At 37.3% G+C, this 21,124-nt stretch overlaps 1 protein-coding gene across 3 annotated transcripts in view; it reads right to left on the minus strand.

The window, feature by feature from the left end:
• Nucleotides 1–16,964, minus strand: part of LOC118978343 (solute carrier organic anion transporter family member 1B3-like) — a 43,734-nt gene extending 26,770 nt beyond the window's left edge. For all 3 annotated transcript variants that reach the window (XM_037033769.1, XM_037033767.1, XM_037033768.1), the window contains exons 1-4: nucleotides 16,866–16,964; nucleotides 12,387–12,535; nucleotides 3,582–3,723; nucleotides 915–1,047 (exon numbers count right to left, since the gene is read on the minus strand). In XM_037033769.1, the coding sequence (XP_036889664.1) occupies nucleotides 915–1,047; nucleotides 3,582–3,723; nucleotides 12,387–12,485 (374 nt within the window). In that variant the 5' untranslated portion in view covers nucleotides 12,486–12,535; nucleotides 16,866–16,964. The remainder of the gene's footprint in view (nucleotides 1–914; nucleotides 1,048–3,581; nucleotides 3,724–12,386; nucleotides 12,536–16,865) is intronic.
• Nucleotides 16,965–21,124: the final 4,160 nt, after the last annotated feature.

A 21,124-nucleotide genomic window follows, 5' to 3' on the forward strand; every position in this document is an offset into this window, starting at 1 on the left:
TGCATTATAATAGAAGATGGAGTTTTTAGCCAGTAGCATGGTGGGCTGGAATAAAGTCTATTTTCCCCATGTATTTGTATCTGAATGGTGTAAAATGTAATCAAGTTCTGGGCAACATGAAGTCAGTACAAGTGTTATGCTTCCAAAAATATTCTCTAAGCCCCAAGCTGTGCGTGTTCTGTTTCTTCTGCTTATTCTCCCCTCCTCCCGTCCTGTGGCCTGGAACAATGTTGCCAGGACCTGGGCCATCGTGATGGGGCTATGCAAGACAGAGCAATGCGACAAAAACAAGTAGCAACTTAACACCCTGAGAAAGTGCTATTAACTTTTTATGTAAAAAATAAGCTTCTATTTTGTATAAGCCATCCCTATTTTAGATTTTCTATCATTCGTATTTGACTCTGATTTTAACTTGGCAGTCACCTTAGGAAGAACTTGCTCAATGGATATGGTAATGGAAAAATTGATACTGCAGTAGGTTGAGTGAGGAAGTTTATTAAATACACAAAATAATAAATATATAGGCAAATACATGAAATATATCTCATACTTCTATAAAGTATGACTATAAAAAGTCATAGAGATCTTTTTTATTTCTGATGAAACTGTATAACTTAACCAATGCTATTCATATTTCAGATTTAGTCAAAGCTGGGTGAATAAAGCAGTTATTATTACATTATATAATAATGATAATAACAATGAGTTATTATTAATGAAAATAACAATGAAGAGTTATTATTAATGAAAATAATATTAACAAGTAATTGTTATATTAAAAAGTAAACTTTATTTCTATACATACCTAGTGGGTATTCTTCTAAAAGATGACTGCTTATTTAAAAGGGTACAATAAAATTTTATTAACTTACAAGTAAATGGTAATTAAGGGTGCAGAGCTGTTTAATACTTACTAGCCCATGAAGAAATGTGGTAAGGCACATATAATACTTCCAATACCCATAATGAGGCAACCGATTCCAATTATCCTTGGTCTGTGTAGTTTGGACCCAAAGTAGCTCACAAATAAAATCACAAGCAAATTTCCTAGAAAGAGGCCAAAATTATTTTAATATGATTCACTATAGCAAACCCTGAGTCCAACTTTGTGTTCAGTAGAATGGAAAGCCCGACAATGAATACACATAGAGCATAGGACATGGTACTTGCCCTCAAAGGTCATGCAATTTAACTGAGAAAATGAAACTCACTTACATTAAACCACTCACTGTAAAGTTGTATGATATTAAGTAGAATAGGTTTCAGATATAAAAGAAAGCACTTGACCTACTTGGCAATATTAGTGACGTAGAGCTTTATTGAAGAATTTGGAGTTAACTGTAAAGTATTAGGATGAAGAAAAGTGGAGAAAATCTCTGCCCTGAGAGAAAGTTCTTCATTCATGCATTTATGCATTCACTCTAGCATTCTTTAAACTCCAGTTAAGTACCTGCCATGGTGTTAGGATCCAGAAATATAAAAAAAAAGGAACCCTGGTATCTCTCCTCAAGGTACTTACATAGAAGTAATAAAAATACACAAATAGGTGCTATTAGACCACAGAAAGGGGGAGCTGAAGTTAAGTAAGGGTTTTGGAAGTTTCCTGGAGGAGTGGCCACTTGTGATTTAATGTGGAGTAGGAATTATTTACATTAAAAAGGGTGAGAAGGGCATTCCAAGGGGGTCATGATCAATTCTGATTATACATGTATAACAACAAACAACCACCAAAAATTGCTGAATGTTTGATGGAAAAAAACCCAGCATGAAATAAAACCACCAGAATGAACTGGCAAAGTAACCTATGAAGAAACAGTTAAAGAAGGAAACAAAAAAAGGAGGGACTTGAAAAAAAAATCTAGTTAGAATTTGTAGAGGTGCATGGGTATCTGTAAAATAAGAACTGGCAGACTAAAATTAATAAAAGAATACTAAAGTATTTACACTAAAGATATTATAAAAATGTACATGTTGAGACCTGGTATGATGAGAAATAGCATCAAAAATATTGTTAAACATAAAGATAAAAAGATACAAATTAAGAAATAATAACTTGAAAAACACAGAAAATTTAATATTCATCTTATGTACATTTCAGAAGAAAATGAAAGAAATGAATTACAAAATATAAAATAAATTTCTTGAGCTAAAGGAAGACTTAAGTATTCAGATGAAAATTTCTATGTTTCTCCACCACAGATAATGTAAAAGCAATAGTCCTGGGTACATGTTGCCAAGCTTTCTGAAACTCATGGATGGATAAGGAGCAGCTGTCTCTCAGTGCATGACAATGGTACTGGTAAAGATCTTTCTTATGCAACATGAGTTGTTATAGAACAGTAGACAAATATTTTAAATGTTCTGAGAAAAAAGATTTTGTGCTTTTAATTACACTCAGACATTGTCGTGTGAATTTGATAGTGAAATAAATACACTTTCTAGTGAGCAAAGGGCTCAGAAAATGTCATGTGTTTAATTATTTCTGGAAAATAATAACTATGTGAAAACAATCCTCAGAGAAACTAAACATGAGACTTAAGTCATGAGAACCCAGGAAACAGTCGTAAGCAAAGAAACAAGTTTTAACAAAAATATTAGAATATACTTATGAATAAAAAGAGACATACAGTAAATTAAAATTTAAAGCTAATAACAGATTCATATTAAAATTCTAGATGACTTCATTAAACCAGGGAGGTAAAAAAGTGAAGGGTACTTTAGCGCATAAAATCCTTTGAATCGTGAAAAGTCAGGTTCACAATAGAAACATACATGGCCTTCCTTTACACAATTATTTTTTAAATAGTACCTAAATATATTTTAAATAAAGTTAAAAGATAAGCAACACATTGCAGAAAATATTTGCAATTTATACAGCAGACATAATATTTGAGTCCTTTTCAGTTTTTAAACAGTGAAAAAAGAAGAAAAATGGGCAGAGGTAATGAGCTACCAATTTATAAAATAAGCAAAAATAATGTTCAATAATCATATAAAACCTCACTCTTATGAGAGATATCAAAATCAAAATGGAGACAACCAAGCAACATATTTGAGGTCCTAAAGGAAAGGAGTTTTAACTCCCAATTTCACACCCAGTGAAACAGTAGAAACTTAACAGGTTGTTCCAAAGCTGTTTCTCCTTCCTCAAATCATCAGAATCGGAATCCTCTTCCCAACCTTTTTTAAAAACATTTTTCTTCTTTTGCATTAGGGAATCTTGAGAGAGGGAAGGTAAAGCCCTGCAAAGGATTTATTTGGAAGTAATGAGATTGTGTAGAACCGGGTGTTTCAACTTGGGCACTATTGACGTTTTCGGATAGATCATTCTCTGCTGTGCGGACGGTCCTGTGCATGGTGGGGTGTTCAGCAGCATCCTTGGCCTCTACTGCTAAACGTGTCAGCAAACCCCCTTCCCTCAGTCATGACAACCAGAAGGGTCTTCAGATATTGCCACACGGGCCCTGGGGGCAAATTCAGGTCTGGTTGAGAACCAGTGGTGTAGAGTGCGTGCGGATGAATAGCTTTTACCTCTGTAAATCTGGTGACCAAGTAGAAATCAAAAGAGAAAGAAAAATTACCAATTTCAAAGCTTCCATCAATTATGCCAACAACAGAGGATGATAAGTCGAATCTCCTTTCTATTTGGGTGATGGAACTTTTCATGATGGTTCCGCTCATCGCCTTAGCAATAAAGCTGAATGAGAGGGCCACCAAGAAAGTCTAAGAGAAAGCAAGGAAAGGGAAAGTGCTTAGTCACAGAAGTACATATTTATATACTCATAGAATTAAAATAGCTTTTCTTCTTTACTTAAAATATGATTTTCTCATATATACCTACCTTTCCTCTGTACCATTCGGCACTTCTTAGCCCTTTGAATGGTGGCGTTGCTATGCCGATAAAGCACCATTTTCTAACATGATTACATCAGATTAGCATAGCAGTACAGACCCGGTTTCTAATTAATGTTATTAGCTGATTTATTTTAAAAAACCTAGGTAATGTCTGAGGTGGCCCTGAGATAAGCTATTATTTATTTCCAAGTGAATAGCATAGGCTAACTTTGAGGGGAACACCTAGACACTCTCAAACACAGCAAGCCAGCTGGCAAATGGAAATCTTTTCATTTATGAAACATCACTATTATTGGAGAAATCCAAATTAAGAAGAAAAAAAAAAGCAATATATTTAATGTTGTAAAAAAGAGTTTAGCCTCAGTGGTTACAGGTATTGTATTTTCAATTTCATTTCAACAAAATTTATTGACATCCTTCTGACAGCCCACATTCATATCTGTAAGTAAATTTCTTTTGCTTCTAGTATGAAAATCTAAACTTACTATGAACTGTACGCGGGCCTCCCCCACCCAGTTCATGGAACCCTCGATAGGATTAGTGTCCTTGTTAGAGTTTGCTTTTCTCTCTCTCTCTTTGCCATGTGAAGACCAAGCAAAAAAGATAACTGTCTGAAAACAAAAAGAGGGTTCTCACTGGACCCCAGCCATGTCTGCACCCCAATATCAGACTTCCAAACCCCAGAACTGTGAGAAGTAAATTTAACTTGTTTAAGCTACTGCGTCTCTGGGATTGTTTTTTAGAAGGCCGTGCAGACAGACAACAGAGTTATCAAAGAATAAAATACAAAAACTAGAAAGACATCCAAACAAATTTAACTATGAGTACAAGGAAGTACAAGACACATAGGAGAATGTTATTAAATTTGTCCAATGAAATACAAAAATTATGAAGATTTTCAAAGGAAGTCAATTCTGACAATTGTAGAATCATATACAATCTTATACCATAGAACAAAAATGAAAAATGTTTGGGTTCTAATCATTTCAAAAATCATGTTATTGGTGCCAGAAATAAAAAGAAAATATATGGTGGGGCAAAAGTAGGTTTACTGTTGTGAGTATGAGAAAAAAAGAGTTTATTCCTGAATTAGCACAGAATTTATTCATCTGGAGACTGTATGCAAATGAATTTATTCATTTGGAGACAAACCTGCTTTTGCCCCTCCCTGTATGTGTGGGAGTGAGGGCAGTAAAATGGCAGAATCAAAAGCCCTCGCCCTCCTCCCCCCAGGGAGACATGGATTTAAAAACAACAAACCAAACAAATGCCTCTGTGAGAAAGCCAGAAATCAGTTAAAACATTTCTGCATCGTGGGCAGTGTGAAGCCAACCGTATAAAAGCCCAGGAGGAAAATTTGTGACCTCTCAAATTCCGCCCCCCAAGCCCAAGCATGGTTGGTACAATTGGGACAACATTTCCAACTCCTGTGTTTTTCCTGCAGAGAGAGAAAAAAAGTAGAACTTATGACCAACGTCCTGGCTTGAAGGGGTTTGGTTGAGGAACTAATGTACCCAAGCACTGACAGGAGTGACCTTCTAGGTTGAGGGTTTCAGAACAGTAATAAATCACGCACCAGAAGCTTCAGTACCAAAGGCTGACACTAGATGGAGCGCCAGTACTGTGCTTTACTACAATACCAGCGAGGCTGCAGTGTCTCAGACAAGACACCAGAGGAAACTCCTAAGTGAAAACCAAATGTCTTCAAATAATCCAAAGACAGACGCCTAGGAAAAGCTTGGGAGGTTTCCAGAATTACATGACTGAGTAGTGAAAAATCATCTCTATAGAAAACCAGACTACAAATTCTGAAAGAGTTGGCAGGTTATTCAAATGCCAAAATCTCAACAAAAAGTAACAAGACATATCAAAAAAAGGGGACTCAAAACACATTTCAAGAAACAAGCTAAATCTCCAGAAATTTCCCCTAGAGAAACAAAGATGTATGAATCGTCATAAAAAGAGTTCAAATTTACCATCATAAGTATATTTAAAGAATTAGAAGGCAGTACAGATGCACACCTAATTGAAAAAATATTTTTAACTATGCAAAAACAAAATAAAAACATGAACAAAGAAATAGAAACTATGAAGGTGGATCACAGAGAAATTAGGGAACTGAGGAACACATTACTTGAATCGAACATTTCACACTGCATAGTAAACTTGACGAGACAGAAAAATGAGTTAACAAACTTAGAGACTGAGTCAGGGGGCCGAGCAGACACATGGGATGCCCTCAAGCTGAATGACACATGTGTTAGGAGAGAACCAGCAGAAGAAAGAGACGAGGGAGCTGAGAAATTATTTGAAGACATAGTAATGGGCAAACGTCCCCTGAATCTGAGGAGAAATTTACCTACAAATTCAGTAAGTTCCAACAACTCTCTCCAGGATACTTGTAATGAGACTTACTCCAAGCCACATAATAATAAAGCTGCTGAGAGTCACAGACGAAGATGAAGTCTTGGGAGCAACAACAGAAAACTGACTCCTCACAAGGGAACTCCCATTAGCTTGTCATCGGTTTTCTCAGCAAAAACCTTGCAGGCTGAAATGGAGTGGGCTGAACTATGCAAAGTACTGAAGGAAGAACACTGCTAACTAAGAATATTATATCCAGCAAAACTGTCCTTAAGCAACAGAGGAGAAATCCAGGCTTTCCTGGATGAGAAATGCTGAGGGAATTCATCTCCACTAGATCTGCCCTACAAGAAACACTGATGGGAATTCTACAAGTTAAAGTGAATGGATGATAAACAACAAAACAAAAATACAACAAACTATAAAATTTCCCAGTAAAAGAAATACAGGGTGGAACAAATGTGATTTTATAGTTGTTCATATGGAAAATAATGCAATAATTAATAAATAATAAAACAAGAATAAGCTCTGTGTTTTGTGTCTCACAACTATAAGCCTACTTTTGCCTCACCTTGTACAGAACTCACATAAATGGGATCAGAGCCCTTATAAAAGAAACCCAGAGAACTCTCACGCCTTCCCCAACATATGAAGATACGATAAGAAGACAGTCATTCGTGAATCAAGAAGCAGACCATCACCAGGCATCTGCTCTGCCAGCACCTTGGGTGTGTATTTTCCAGCCTCCAGAACTATGAGAAATAAATATTTGTTGTTGAAGCCACCCAGTCCATGGTATTTTTTGTTATAGCTGCCCGAACAGGTGGAAAAAGATATTCCATGCAAACAAGAACCTAACGAGATCAGTGGTAGCCATGATTATATAACACAAAATAGACTTTAACACAAAAACTGTCACAAGGAAAAAAAGGAAATTACATAATGATAGAGTCATTTCATTAGGAAGATATAATAATTATAAATATACATGCATCTAACATTAGAACACCCAAAAATGTCATATAAACACTGAAAGAACTAGACGTAGAAACAGAAATACAATAAGAGTAAGAGATTCATACTATGCTTTCAATGTGAACAACCAGTCAGAAAATCAACAAGGAATTACTGGACTTCACAGCCATTGCAGTTAGGTATATAGAGAACACTCTGCCCAACAGCAGAAGAACACACATTTTTCTCAAGTAGGAATGAAACATTCTCCAAGATAGACCATGTGTTAGGCCACAAAACAATCTTAATAAATTTAATAAGATTGAAATCATACAATGTCTCTTTTCTGACCATAATGGAGTGAAACTAGAAATCAGTAGCAGAAGGAACACAGGAAAATCTACAAATATGTGGAAATTACCAACATGTTCTTAAACAACCTATGGATCAAAGACAGAATTATCAAGAAAATTAGAAAAACATTTGAAGACAAATGGAACTGAAAATACAGCATATCAAACCATTTAGGATGGAGTGAAAGCAGGTTCAGGGGAAAGTTTAAGAGGAACGAATGACTGCATTAACAATAAAGAGCTCAAATCAACAACCTAAACTTGCACTGCAAGGACCCATAAAAAGAAGAACAAACTAAACCCAAAGTTATGAAATGGAAATAATAAAGATTAGAGATAAATGAAAAAGTTAATAGAAAAAAAATAATGAAACTAAGAATTGATTTTGAAGGGAGCAGTAAAATTGACTCTTACTAGATTAACTAAGAAAAAGAGAGAGAATCCAAATAACTAACATTATAAATAAAATAGGAAACATTGCAAATAATATCACAGAGATAAAATAAGTTATGAGACTACTAGGAACAATTATATGCAAACAAATTGGGTGATCTTAAGAAATGAATAAATTACTATAAATATACACCCTGCCAAGATTGAATCATGGAGAAATAAAAAACCTAAATAGATATAAATCTAATGAGAAGATTGAAGCAGTGATCAAAAACTTCCAACAAAGAAAGCCCAGGACCAGATGGCTTTACTGGACATTCTATCAAACACGTAGGAAAGGAAAATGAATGCTTATCTTTCTCAGACTCTTCCAAAGGATGGATGAGAAGAGAACACTTCCAAATTCATCTTACCAGGCCACTTTACCCTGATATCAAAGCTAGGTAAAGACACTATAAGAAAAGAAAACTACAGATTAATATTCCTGGTGAATATTGATGAAAAGATCAACAAAATCCTACCAAACAGAACCCAACCACACCAAAGGGATCATACACTCGACCAAGTGGAATTTATATTGGATATGCACACCTGGTGCAATGTAGGAAAGGCAACCAGTGGAACCCATCACATTATCAAAGTGAAAGACAAAACCACATGCTCAAATCCACAGATGCAGAAAAAGCACGTGACAGAATTCAACACTTCTTGGTGATAAAAACAGTCAGAAAATTAAGAACAGAAGAAAGTACCCGAACACAATAAAGGCCATATATGAAAAGCCCGCAGGTGACATACTTAGTGGTGAAATGCTGAGAGCTTTTTCTCCAAGCTCAGGAAGAAGGCAAGTATACCAACCCTCTCCTCTTCTAGTTCGTAATAGTTAGTGCTGCAAGTTCTAACCAGAGTAACCAGACCAGAAAAGTAAATACACTATATACAGTTTATAAAGGAAGAAGTAAAACTGTCCTTCTCTTCAGATGACATGGTCTTATACATAGAAAATTCTAAGGACTCCACAAAGAACTAATAAATTAATTCAGTAAAGACGTAGAATGCAAAATCAACATTCAAAAAATTACATTTCTATACAAGTCAGCTGCATTTTATGCACTAACAATACATTACCTGAAAGGAAATTACTAAAGTAGTCATTTACATGGGAAAAATCATGAAGTCTAATGATGCCAAGTAGTGGAGAGAATGTGTATCCTGATTTTCTCTTATAAATTCCTGGTGATCACAGAAAGTAGTGTGACCACTTAAATAATGAATTATCATTATCTTGTAAAATTGAATATTTATATACTCTATGGTCTAGCAATTTAAGTCAAAGATATTGGCAAGAAAACTCTGGGTATACCAGGAAATATGCATGAGAATATTCATACTAATGTTATTTATAACATAAAATCCCTGAAAATAACCTGCCCATAGATAAATGAATTATTGTATATTCATATAACAACATAAGTAGCATTAAAATGCACTAAGCACTTCTACATGAGTAAACACTTTTATAAGTAAGCATATATACATTCATAAAGGTTTGGGAGATTAGGGCCAGTACTGCCTACCTATGAATGTATTAGGTAGCATGCAAAGGGATATGACTTCAAAAAGGTTATGCTAAATTCTCCTTGTTGACCAAATGTAACCACGAGAGTTTTTTAAATGTGTAAGAGGGAGGCAGAAGGGTCAGTGTGAATGTGATAAAATGTGAGAAATACCTGATTTACCGGTAGCTTTGAATGTGGAAGAGAGCTGCGTCAAGAGCTTCCAGCAGCCTCTAGAACTTGCAAAAGGCTGAGACATAGTGTCCATGAGGGTGTCCTGAGAGGCACACACAGCCCACCAACTCCTTGATTTTAGTCTAGTGAGGCCCATTTCCGATTTCTCAACTTTAGAACTGTAACATTATAACGAAACTATAATAAATTTGTGTTTTATGCCATGAAGGGTACACACACACAGGCACATGTGTGTTGTTGTGCCAGTGGTGGTAACTCCTATAAAATCAATTGGGTAAAGAGTCATGGACAGAAAATGCTATTTTGTTAAAATAATGAAGTCTTAATCCTTAGAAAGAGAGAAGACTTTTCTTTTTTAAAGATTTTATTTATTTATTTTTAGAGAGTAGAGAAAGGGTGGGAGAAAGAGAGGAAGAGAAACATCAATGTGTGGTTGCCTCTTGCACACCCTCTGCTGGGAGCCTGGCCCACAACCCAGGCAAGTTTCCTGAGTGGGAATCAAACCAGTGACAGGCCAGTACTCAGTCCACTGAGCCACAGCAGCCAGGGCAGGGAAAGCTGTTTTATACGGGGTGATCAGGCATGAGGTAGAGTTTAAACAGAGATCTGAATGAGATGGAGGGGCAAGATATCTGGAAGTAGAATGTTTCAGAAGAGGAAACAGCAGGTAGACATTTCTCCAAGTAAGAAGCATGCTTGGCATTTTTGAGAACCAGTGAACAGGCTGATAGGGCTGGGGGAAAGGGAACCAGAGGAGAACTGTGGAACATAAAAACTGTTGGTTAATAGGAGATAATTATTCTGATTACCTTTGCAGGGGAAGCGAGAATGAAGGCAGAAAGGGCGGATTTTTTACTTTTGCCCTATTACCTTTATTTTTGGATGACAGTACACTATTTTTGTCTTGTTAAGGAATTTTCACTACAACACAGAGGTCCCAGAAATCCAAACTGCAGAAATGACAAGTATAAAATGAAGGACCTTCTGGGTGAGTGTTTATAATTTAGTTTGTGGGTTCAAAAATTGAGGGAAAGAGGGGTAAGAAAGAATCAAACAATACTAGTGTTATTTAAAAATCTCTTTCATATAATTGCACCTATAGCCTCAGCCCACTGAGTCTGTCTGCGCATGTCAGTAACAAGTGTGTGTCTGTGAGAAATACTTGACTGACCACTAGTATAGAATGGGGAAGACCATTGGATAGTCTACTTACAAATCCCTGCTTAGCAGAACCTCTTGAGGGTACTAATGTTATGAACTTGGGGACCTTGAGGAAGTCATTTGCCTTCTCTGCATCCAAGTTTTTTCATCTATAAAAGGGAGATAATAGCATCTGGCTGACAGAATTGTGGTAAGAAATTATGGTAAAAATCTAAAAAGTAAATACAAGGAAAACACGAGAAGAGTGTGTAGCATATAATAAGTGCCCCATAAAATTTAGCTATTATTATTATTACTACTATTACTCCCCTAATCTTTATTATTGGCCTTCAATGAACAAACTTTATACATACTGCTAACTTGCTAACTCTTCTCCAAATATGTGACAAGGGACCACTCTGTTCATTTGCCACAGCCAGTGTGCTGTCTGTCGTCTGGCTGCGCAGGCACAAATGAAATCACTGTAACCCTCAATGTTTAAAAACAGAAATAATGCAGCACACAATATCACCCACATACAATTGAATGTAACACAATTGCATTTTACCAATACCTTTTCACTGTGACTGCCAGTCTGCTTAAACCTTATTCAAATATTTCATCAGAGCAGAGTTTACCAGCAATCTCTAAAAACAAACAGAATTTTTGTTCCCTGTACAAAGTTGAAAGGGACCTTGTATAATTTTACGGCAATTGAGAGTAATCTCTACGGTGTTCTTATTTAGTCAGATAAGACAACAAATTTGAGGCAAACTGCTAAAACATGAGTAAAAGGCAGGCATGATTTTTCATTTCCTTAAGAAACCCATTTCCCTCAGTGGGTTTAAAGGCTTTCTGATTTGGGTTCAAGGGTTTCTGATGTACAAGCAAGATGACTTGAGGCAAAGTTCAGATTTTCTTGTCTTATTGTTTTCAACACTATATTCAAGGAGCATTCTTCTGTGTCTGAAAATTCCTGATACAGTCTATAAAATTTAGTGTCTCACAGTTTTGTGACAAAAGCAAGAGAAGTGATTATTACTTTTGTGAACTGGCATACAGAAAAATTAAATGGCTTTTCTAAGTCAGCAACTAGGTCTTTGGACCAGGGATATTTTTATTGTTATTGTAGATCTCTTTTCCATCAGAAAATATTTAAATTCTTAAAATAAGCAATGCTTTTCTCTAGAAAATTTAAATAGCTCAAGACTACAAAGTACTTCACAAGACTGATTATTCTTCTGTGTTTTAGGTCAATTCTAAGACTCTTATTTTAATCACATTTATAAACATCTTTGGTCCAGCCAGAACCAAATAGAATACATGAAATTATTTCTAAATATTTAACATTAAAAAACTCTTAGCCATCAGAAATATTACCAAAACCATATCTTTTTAAGACTTAGCATTGATTTAAATCAAGATATGCATCACTCTGTTAATATTTCAATGTATGCTTCAGTTGAAAACTCTAATTTGAATTTAATGACCTTTTAAAAACACTGGTTGCCTTATCTTTAAGGGAAAAAATCCTTCCCTTCACTGATTTGGTTGGAAAATGTGAAAGCCATTTCACCTTGAAGCCCCCGCAGCACCTGCCTTTCTCTGTCCTGGACGGTGGTGCCTTTGCTGCCTCGTTCAAAGGCTGATCTGCGTCCATCGTTGAACTGTACATTTCATGTGACTATTTTCAACTGTTGCAGATGTTTTGTTCAAAATGTTACCCTATTCAGGGAGAAAAAAATGTAACATATTTCACTTTGACAATATACAATTCAGAAATGAGAAAAGCCACAAGATCAACATCAATCAGTCCATGAGCCCACTAACATTCGTGGAGGGAGAGCTGACTGTGTCCTGCGTATGGTAAATGCCCAATACACACACAGAAAACACCTGGAGCCCGAGCTTCAGGGAGATTATAATTCAGTGCAAAAGAGAAACATATGGAAATAAAATAGAAACAACAAATAAGTAACATACAATCCCACACTAGATTAGGAGAACAAAATTTTTAAAATAGAGAAATAATATTTAAGAATATTTTTATATACCTACATGATAAGGTTTAGGAAGGAAAGCATGTGTTTAATTTATCTCGGTGGCTTTACAGTGTCAGACAGCGCCTCGCACACGGGAGATGGTTAGAATGGGAGGAAACCTGGTGTGATGAATTGTGGTTAGAGAGGCTACACACAGGTTTCCTGGAGGCGCACCTCTGGAGCTGGGCTGCAAGAATTGCTGGAGTGTGGATTGGTTAAAAAACAAAACAAAACAAAACAAAACAGTGTAGTCTGGGGAATTCACAGACGGGTTCTGGCCATACTTGAGATTACCGCCATCACGATCCTACTTTATTTTAAATTTGTTAATTTATTTTTGAAGAGACTACATATGCCTATAGTTGAAGGTACAAAAGATCAAAAAGACATATGCATGTATCAAAGATTCTTCCTCTAATCCACATTACCCCAGCATCTAGTTTCTCTTTCTGAGGACTAATATCAACAGCTTTTAGTGACTCTTACCTGGAAATATATTTTTAAAATTAAACAAATCATACTTTTCTTCTTTTTTTAACACCACAGCAGCATGCCATTAACACTGTTCTCTGCCTTTTCAGGCTGTTTCATGTACTTAATTTTATATTAATAAGTGGCCTCCTCAGTTTTCTTATGGTTACAGGGTATTGTATTATCCATCATATAACTAGCTAGTTGCATGTTAATAAATACTTATTTAGGTTGTACCTAATTATTTCATATTAGAAAACTTTACTAATATGTCATTTTATTTATGTGTGATCATAGCTGTGGGATAAAATGTGACAGGATTTTTGAAATCAAAGTGTAAGAGGAATTAGAGTTTTGAGAGTGATGAATCCACTAATTTAAAAACTAGTAGAGTCAACTTTGTTCCTTAGATTTGCTCTTTTAGATAGACTGGTGGGTTCTTCACAGAGGTTTAGAAAAAGTATTCCTGTTTATATATGTGTGCATGATACACATTTATGTATCTAAAATAACTGTTCTATGTAGTAACACACATAAGCATAGATATGCGATTATTAATAGGGCCTTAATGAAACAATGTATTAAAATCTATTCTGTGTAAAGTTGATTCTCGTTGTTTGCGGTGCTCCTGTTCTAACAGTTGCTGCAAGCGCTGAATTAGCAAATGCTGAACGTTGCTCCCAGGGGCAAGGCAGGGCCACGTTCCCATGTCACCGCATTTTCATCAACTGATCAATATATAACCTCAGCTCACATGTGCGTCTGTTTAAAGATACTTTATTGGATTTGCTTTGTTGATCTATTAATGTTGACTTCGTGGCCAACAGCACTCTAGAGCTCATGCCTGAGTGAGTGTACGTAATACTTTTTTCGTCGGGTACGTCAGGGCCTTCTTGCCTCGGAACAGTGGGCGGCACCTGGCCACTGTGCTAGGGAGCCGTTCCAACAGCAGAATCACCAGCCGAAAGCGCAAATATATGACACTAAGTAGAATATGAAAAGGCTACCTGCTTACAGTCTGAGAGCAGAGCCATACCTTGTCTGACCTCTGCTGGGAACACATGTGTTAGACCACTCCAATTTTTACCACTCTTTGCACTATTGATTTGGGGGTTAAAAATAAATTTTAGTGGGTTGGCAAATTTGCAGTCCCAGAATCCACAAATAATGAGGATCGACTGTATATACTACTTTTTTCTTCAATAAGGATTTATTGATTCCCTACATCATAAATATATAAAGACCACACACACACATATATATATATATATATATATATATATACTTAAAATGTATACATATTGAATAATGTATAAATATATAAATGATAGCTAAAATATTAATCACTTTTGTATATGTAAATGTATATAACACAGGCCTGACCGCAGAAACACCTTTGAACATAGAAGTGACTTTCAGTTCTTATTTCACTTTTTTGCACATGCACCATATGTGACTCTGCTTGTGCGAAGTGAGGAGAAAATCAATAGTTTGATGGCCCCAAAGTCATAAGCAGCCTTTTAATAGATTTCATGTCATTTTATTCATGGATACCTCTTCTGGTATCTTAAGATTTCAATGTTAGAAAACGCCTCAGCACTATATCTGTTCATTGCAGATCTCAATGAATGATTTGCAAACTTCAGGTTTCTATGAGGTTTTTTTTGGGGGGGGGTTAGTGAACTGATATTTTCTTTTACCTTATTTGCATTGTATTTTTTCCATGGCCATTTATGCCCCCATCCCCTCTTCCATCTCCATCCCTCACCCTCCCATCCTGGCAATCACCACACTGTCATCCTTGTCCACGAGTTCTTAAGAGCAGATATTCTTGAACGCTATTATCTCATCACACTTAGCCTTGCTTCTTGCTACTAACCAAATTACGATCATCCTGTCTCCCAGCGTTTCTAATACCCGATGCATAGCTTAGGTGTCCTCAAAATCTTTCAGAGGATCCTTGTACCATACAAAATAAAAGTCACTCTTCCAATTTGAGGTTCTTCACAAACCTAACTCATCCCTCGTTTTTGGTCTTCTTTCCCAAGTGCACCACCCACAAGCCCCTCCAGCCCAACGGAACCACTGTTCCTAAAACAGACAAACAAAAAGCACCCTCTCAGCTTTATGTTTTCTGAGCCTGTAAGGTGCTTCCTCATCTCCCGGTTGTAATGCTGCCTCAGGTCGCCACTGGCAGATATTTTCCCAGCTGGAGCCTCCTCTCCCACACGGCCGGCTGCTCCCCTGGAGAGCAGACCCCGTAATGCAGTCACCCTGGTTCTGCATTTCCACCACTTTCCCATTTCTCTCCTAGATATTGGGAGAAAAAACACCCAGGAAAAAAGTGGGAAATGCAGGCACCTTTACCCTCGTTTCTTAGAAATTAAACTGTAGTAAGTAACTTCAAAGCAATGAGAAAGTTGGGCTATCAACATAGGCTTGACTCTAAATAACAAACTTTCCTGTGTTATTTAGAAGCCGTGGCACTTGAAGCCTGACTTGGAGACATTTTAACATAGTTTCCTATGGACATATATTTTTCTAAGAGTTTCAAACATGTAATATATAAATGAATTTGGAGGACCCACTATGCTTTTAAGAGTACCACAGGCATTCAGACAGAACCCCACATCTCCTCCCTGAGTGGAACCGTCCAGTTCTGCCGGGGTTGATTGGGGTGGAGTGGTGAGCAGGATCTCACCAGCCTCTGCTTATCAGTGTACAGCGTTTACTGTTGGAGAGAGAATAGGAAAATCTGTGCAAGCAAGTGGCTCAATTTGTACCAGGGACCTGGGGAACAGAGGAGGAGGAAAGAGAAACAGCATTTACTAATTTCTTAGCCCTTTTGTGGGGGATGTCCCTCACCCTCCACCGTGATGCTAACAACTGTCTTCTTAGAGCAGCCAGCCACCTCCCTGAGTGGGAGAAGGAAACTAACCTTTACTGAGTCACTAGTTTGTATCAGGATCTGTGCTGAGCAGATTTTTCTTTTATTCAGAGATAAAATTATCTAGAAAACTTTTCCCTCACCTTGAGACAAACGTGAGTTGAAAAAAGGAAATGGGAGGTGAGCAAGCGACATTGAGACACCTTCCATTTCTTGATATTGGTCAGCCAACTCTGCACCCCACATTATGCAGTAAAGATGGAATCAAAGAAATAGGGGTGTCCAGTCATTTCATGTTAGCTAGTTAGTGAAAAAAATTGCCTCGTAACATATTTTGAGAAGGTAACCAGGGGTCCATTTTTCAGACTTGAAGTTTCAGTTGTCTAGAAAGTAATGGGAACATATTTTCAAACTTTATATATTTAAATGGCAAATATCCGATTTTGTGGTTAAGAGCACACAAGCCAGAGTCTCATCTATGTCCAAAAGGGATATTGAATAGCTTTTAAGAGCTTAGAACATGAGTGTGCAGAAGACACAGGAATAAAGTGTGCAGCATTTATCATGTCCATCAAAATATTTTGTCTTTGAAATTTGTCTTTGAATATTCTCACATAAAAAATTGTTGAAAGGAGAGAATCTCAAAGGTTCTTACCTGAACTCAGAATCCCACAGCAGCCACAAGAAGACCAGCCCCTTACCTGTTGTTAAAGTCCGTTTTTAAATCACTAGCTGGCTTTTCTTTTTTATCAGTACAATGATGATTAACCATCAGGTCATTGTCCAAGGCAGATAGAAGAAAATTAACTAGCTATCCTAAGAGTCTGTTCCAGACTCCTGTATTTTAAAGATTATACTTGTCAGATTTTATAAACTATTTTTCTGTAAAAGTTCAATGATTAAGTTTCTAAGAATAACTTACATTTGTTTAAAAAATGAAGTTGACTGCATACAATTTTCCCCCCTAAATAAACAAATACAACAGATTATCCAAGGTACTTAAAAACCCTTTCAAATACTAAACTGTTCGAGGCTTTAAAAAGGTGTCCGCAGGCTACTTTAGTATTCAAAAGATAAAGCACGCTTTTTGCTTGATCCCAGAGGCAGCTCTGACCTGGTGCGGGTGGACGCTGGATGCCTCATATGAAATAGTGGAGCCACTATTCATGAAAAGGTAGGTCTTCCAAGTGACAAAATTTTAAAAAAATGACAATATTCATAAGATTAATTTTCACAATAGATTCCTTATATTGAAGCCTGAAGAAAGAAAGGTTACATAGTTTTCTTCTATTAACTTAGTTTTTAGGGAAACGTGGTGCTTGAACCAGTTGAGAAAACTCTTGAGGACGGGTGGAGTTTCCTTCATTCAATCATGAAGTCAAACATTTTTGACTCTCTGCTATACTTCTATACCTCAGACATTGGGCTCTATTCTGGAGGTATCCTAATTTAAATCTCACATAAAGAAATATGTATATCTGTTTTAATATATATGTAGCTATTACATATAGCTATACAGAGAGAACTCATAAATAATAGCTATCATATATATAACTATCATATAGAAACAGCAATACACATACACACATACATATGTATACATACACATGTAGCAATTTGAGGATGTATATATGAAAACATTGTTACCCCTTATCACTTCTGAAAGACAATTAAAAAATTATTTGTATTGACTAGAGACAGAGAGAGGGGAAGAGAGAGAGAGAGAGAGATGTTGATTTGTTGTTCTCCTTATTTATGCATTCATTAGTTGATTCTTGCATGTACTCTGACCTGGGGATTGAACCTGCAACCTTGGCATATCTGGACGATGCTTTAACCAACTGAGCTACCTGGCCAGGGTCAAGGAAAATTTTTCGTACAACTGTTGCAATATGTATTTAAGTTCTATTTATTGAATATTTGATAGATTTGTCTATCCTGGTTTATTCTTGAAAGTTTGTAATCATGTGAAGAACCAAAGAATGTGTAGAGGGAGAAGGCTTGTGAAATTGTTAATTTTCCATTAAGAGGAACTGAGAAATGTACCGGTAAACCTGGGGCTAGCAATATTAGGGACCCTGCTCCCAAACAGTCCTCTGCGAAATCCCAATCGGCGGCAGTCCACGCTCACACCCAGGAGATTCCAGTGCAGCAAAGATTGGGCTTCTTATGCTCTGTTATTTTTTCAATAAGCCCTTCAGTAAATTTTTATGTAATTCCAAGTTTTGAGAACCACTGTAGCAGAGATACGGGACACTTTCAGCTATTTATATGATTTTCCTTTCATTCAGAGTGGGAATACTGTCTAGGTGTTCCCTGCTAACGATTGTTTTCCAAATTTTTACTCCACCGAGGAACATCACAGAAAGGTAAATAGTACACATGAACTGAGAACCTCCCTGATCCTGAAACCAGAGCTACCTGATGAATTTCAGGACAGTTTCTGCAGGTCAAAGAGCATTGACCTCTCCTCTGCCACAGCTGTGTTGGTTAGACTGTCCTTGTGCGACTTGTTAAAGAATACAGGTACTCGGAGGGAAGGCGTTGCGACAGTTCTTCCAAAACCAATATTACGCTAACATCCATGGGTCAGCAGAGTTGCAAAATTTGCTTTAAAAATCTAGTGATATTTACTTCAGAGATAATCATCATAGTTCTGATGACATGTCATGGTCTTTGAATCCTGACAAATTCTGATGCCAATTTGTCTCTGATACTTGCTAACAGTATAGACTTATGTAGGTTATTTAAGCTTTCTGAACATCAGTATCCTCATCTATAAAGTAGGAAGACGACACTTGGGGCAGGATTAAATAATGTCCGTACAGAGGTTGACACCGTACCTGGCACATTATAGATTCAATACCTCATACCTACTAAGAGTCACTGTATAAAATTTGTGTATTACAAATACTTAAGGCAAATAATTTATAACAAATGGGCAAAAATAAAAGATCTAGGACAGGGCCCAGCCATTTTTTCAACAGTTTTTATCACCAGGTCCTCAGGCGGGGGCCATAGGCACGCTTGGAGAGAGCACGTTTAGGCTCAAAGCGAACCTGTCACTGCCTGCCCCCCTTACTTCCCTTGGCAATCATCAAGAGGAGCTCCAGGAGGCTGTATACTCCTAAAAAGATCTCCCCGTATCTTTGCCGACTGACACTAGGCCCTCCTCCCATCATCGTGATGAATCTTACTGTGGTCATCTCCTTCTTCCGCTCCGAGCCTCCCTAAGAAGAGAGGGATTCTGTGATTTCCTTCAGCAGTTCCTGTCTGGCCCCCTCACGGCTCTGCGTGTCCTTCTTTCTGCTCCTCACTGCCTCCAGTCCCTCTCCCAGGCCTGCACTGAGATCTTCTTTCTTGAGCTTTTTGAAACTCATGGCTAATCACAAGTGGAATCACCTTTACTTTCAGCCTCTTCTCTGAGTTTATTTCGCCTTACCAAATTGCTCTGAATTAAACCCAGTCCTTCTTCATACTGCATCATTGCTCCACACCAGATGGACTGGTTTCCAATTTGCCTGTCCATTTCTCACAGCCTCTGTCCTCAGAATCCACAGTTCTGAATCTCGTATTGAAAGATTCTATCACTTCTCCTTCGGCTGGAATTGTCTACCAATCCTTAAGTCACTTATTCTATGACTGTTTTGGCTCTTGGTTCAAAGCCAATCTACTAAAAATAGTACTGCTGTAAAGATTATTGTTGATTTCAATGATCGTGAAGAACAGCCCTATAATTCTAGGGCTTCTTAGTTTTTTAACCTTCTCTTCTCCAATAGTCTTGCTTCTGCTCACTCCAATGGAGATATCCTAAACCTGTCACACCCAAAACTATCACTTCTCCATAATAACACGTTTGCATTGGATTGCCACTATCTTCCAGCTCACAACAATGTGGCCATGAACCAGGATCTACAATCCACTGACTGATTCTATCAAGGATTTCACTGTTTCTTATTTTGTGTCCCAATTTCCCTCCACATCTGGGTTTATTTAATGGGCATGGTGATCACTTTCTCCCATATACTTTTCAAGTCATTTGTGAACCTTGCATCTTTGTAATTGCTTGACAAAACTACAGCCTCGATTAAATCCAACTCTTAGACTATTCTGTCCATTCATCCATGCTGATGAATGTAATGGAAGAAAAACCCTCAACCATGTTGACTTTCCATTTATAATCATAAACTTCAAAGGGGCCCTCTGCTTTGCCTAGCCAGGGGTCATGCTACATTTTCCTTATCAAAGTCATCTTGCTTTCTGAGCAACAATTTTTTGCCTTCAGCTCTTTCATCAAAATTCTAAGTCATCCTTTCTCGTCTCCACCTTCAGCTGATGACTATTTCACTAGCCAAAACAAAAGAACAACATTTCCAAAAGCTTCTTTCATGTCTATCTCCCTAGTGCTCAGCACCACACATTGGGCCTGGACGACCTGCTCATTCTCTAGCCAAGGCCCGCCACCACTTTTGCACCAGGTTGCCTCCCCTCCTGTGTTCCCAAGGGTATCCACTTCCCTTTCTAAAGGAATGTTTCCATCAGCACAGAAATGTGCTATTACTCTCCCATTTCAAAATCCCTCTTTTGATTCCTTTCTAAGCACCGTCCTGCTTCTCTGTTATCTTTTACAGAAACAAAAAACATCCCTCTTAAAGGCTTACCTATTATAATTTTGTTCCATTAGTTTCTTCACATTCTCTCTTGAGTCTGCTTCGGTCAAGTTTTGGCCCACAGCTCTTCACTCAAACTACTCTTGCCTAAGTCATAAATTACCTAAATGCTATCTGTAATTGTCTTCAGCTGGCTCGAACTACTCACAGCATTTTTCAGAGATGATCATTTCTTCCTCCAGGGGAAATACTTTCCAGGACACGATCCTTTGTGATTTTCCCCTTAACTCACTGACTTCTCCAT

Source organism: Sturnira hondurensis, unplaced genomic scaffold (assembly GCF_014824575.4).
Source record: "Sturnira hondurensis isolate 20B ecotype Veracruz unplaced genomic scaffold, ASM1482457v3 Scaffold0021795, whole genome shotgun sequence".
NCBI classification, from domain to species: Eukaryota; Metazoa; Chordata; class Mammalia; order Chiroptera; family Phyllostomidae; genus Sturnira; species Sturnira hondurensis.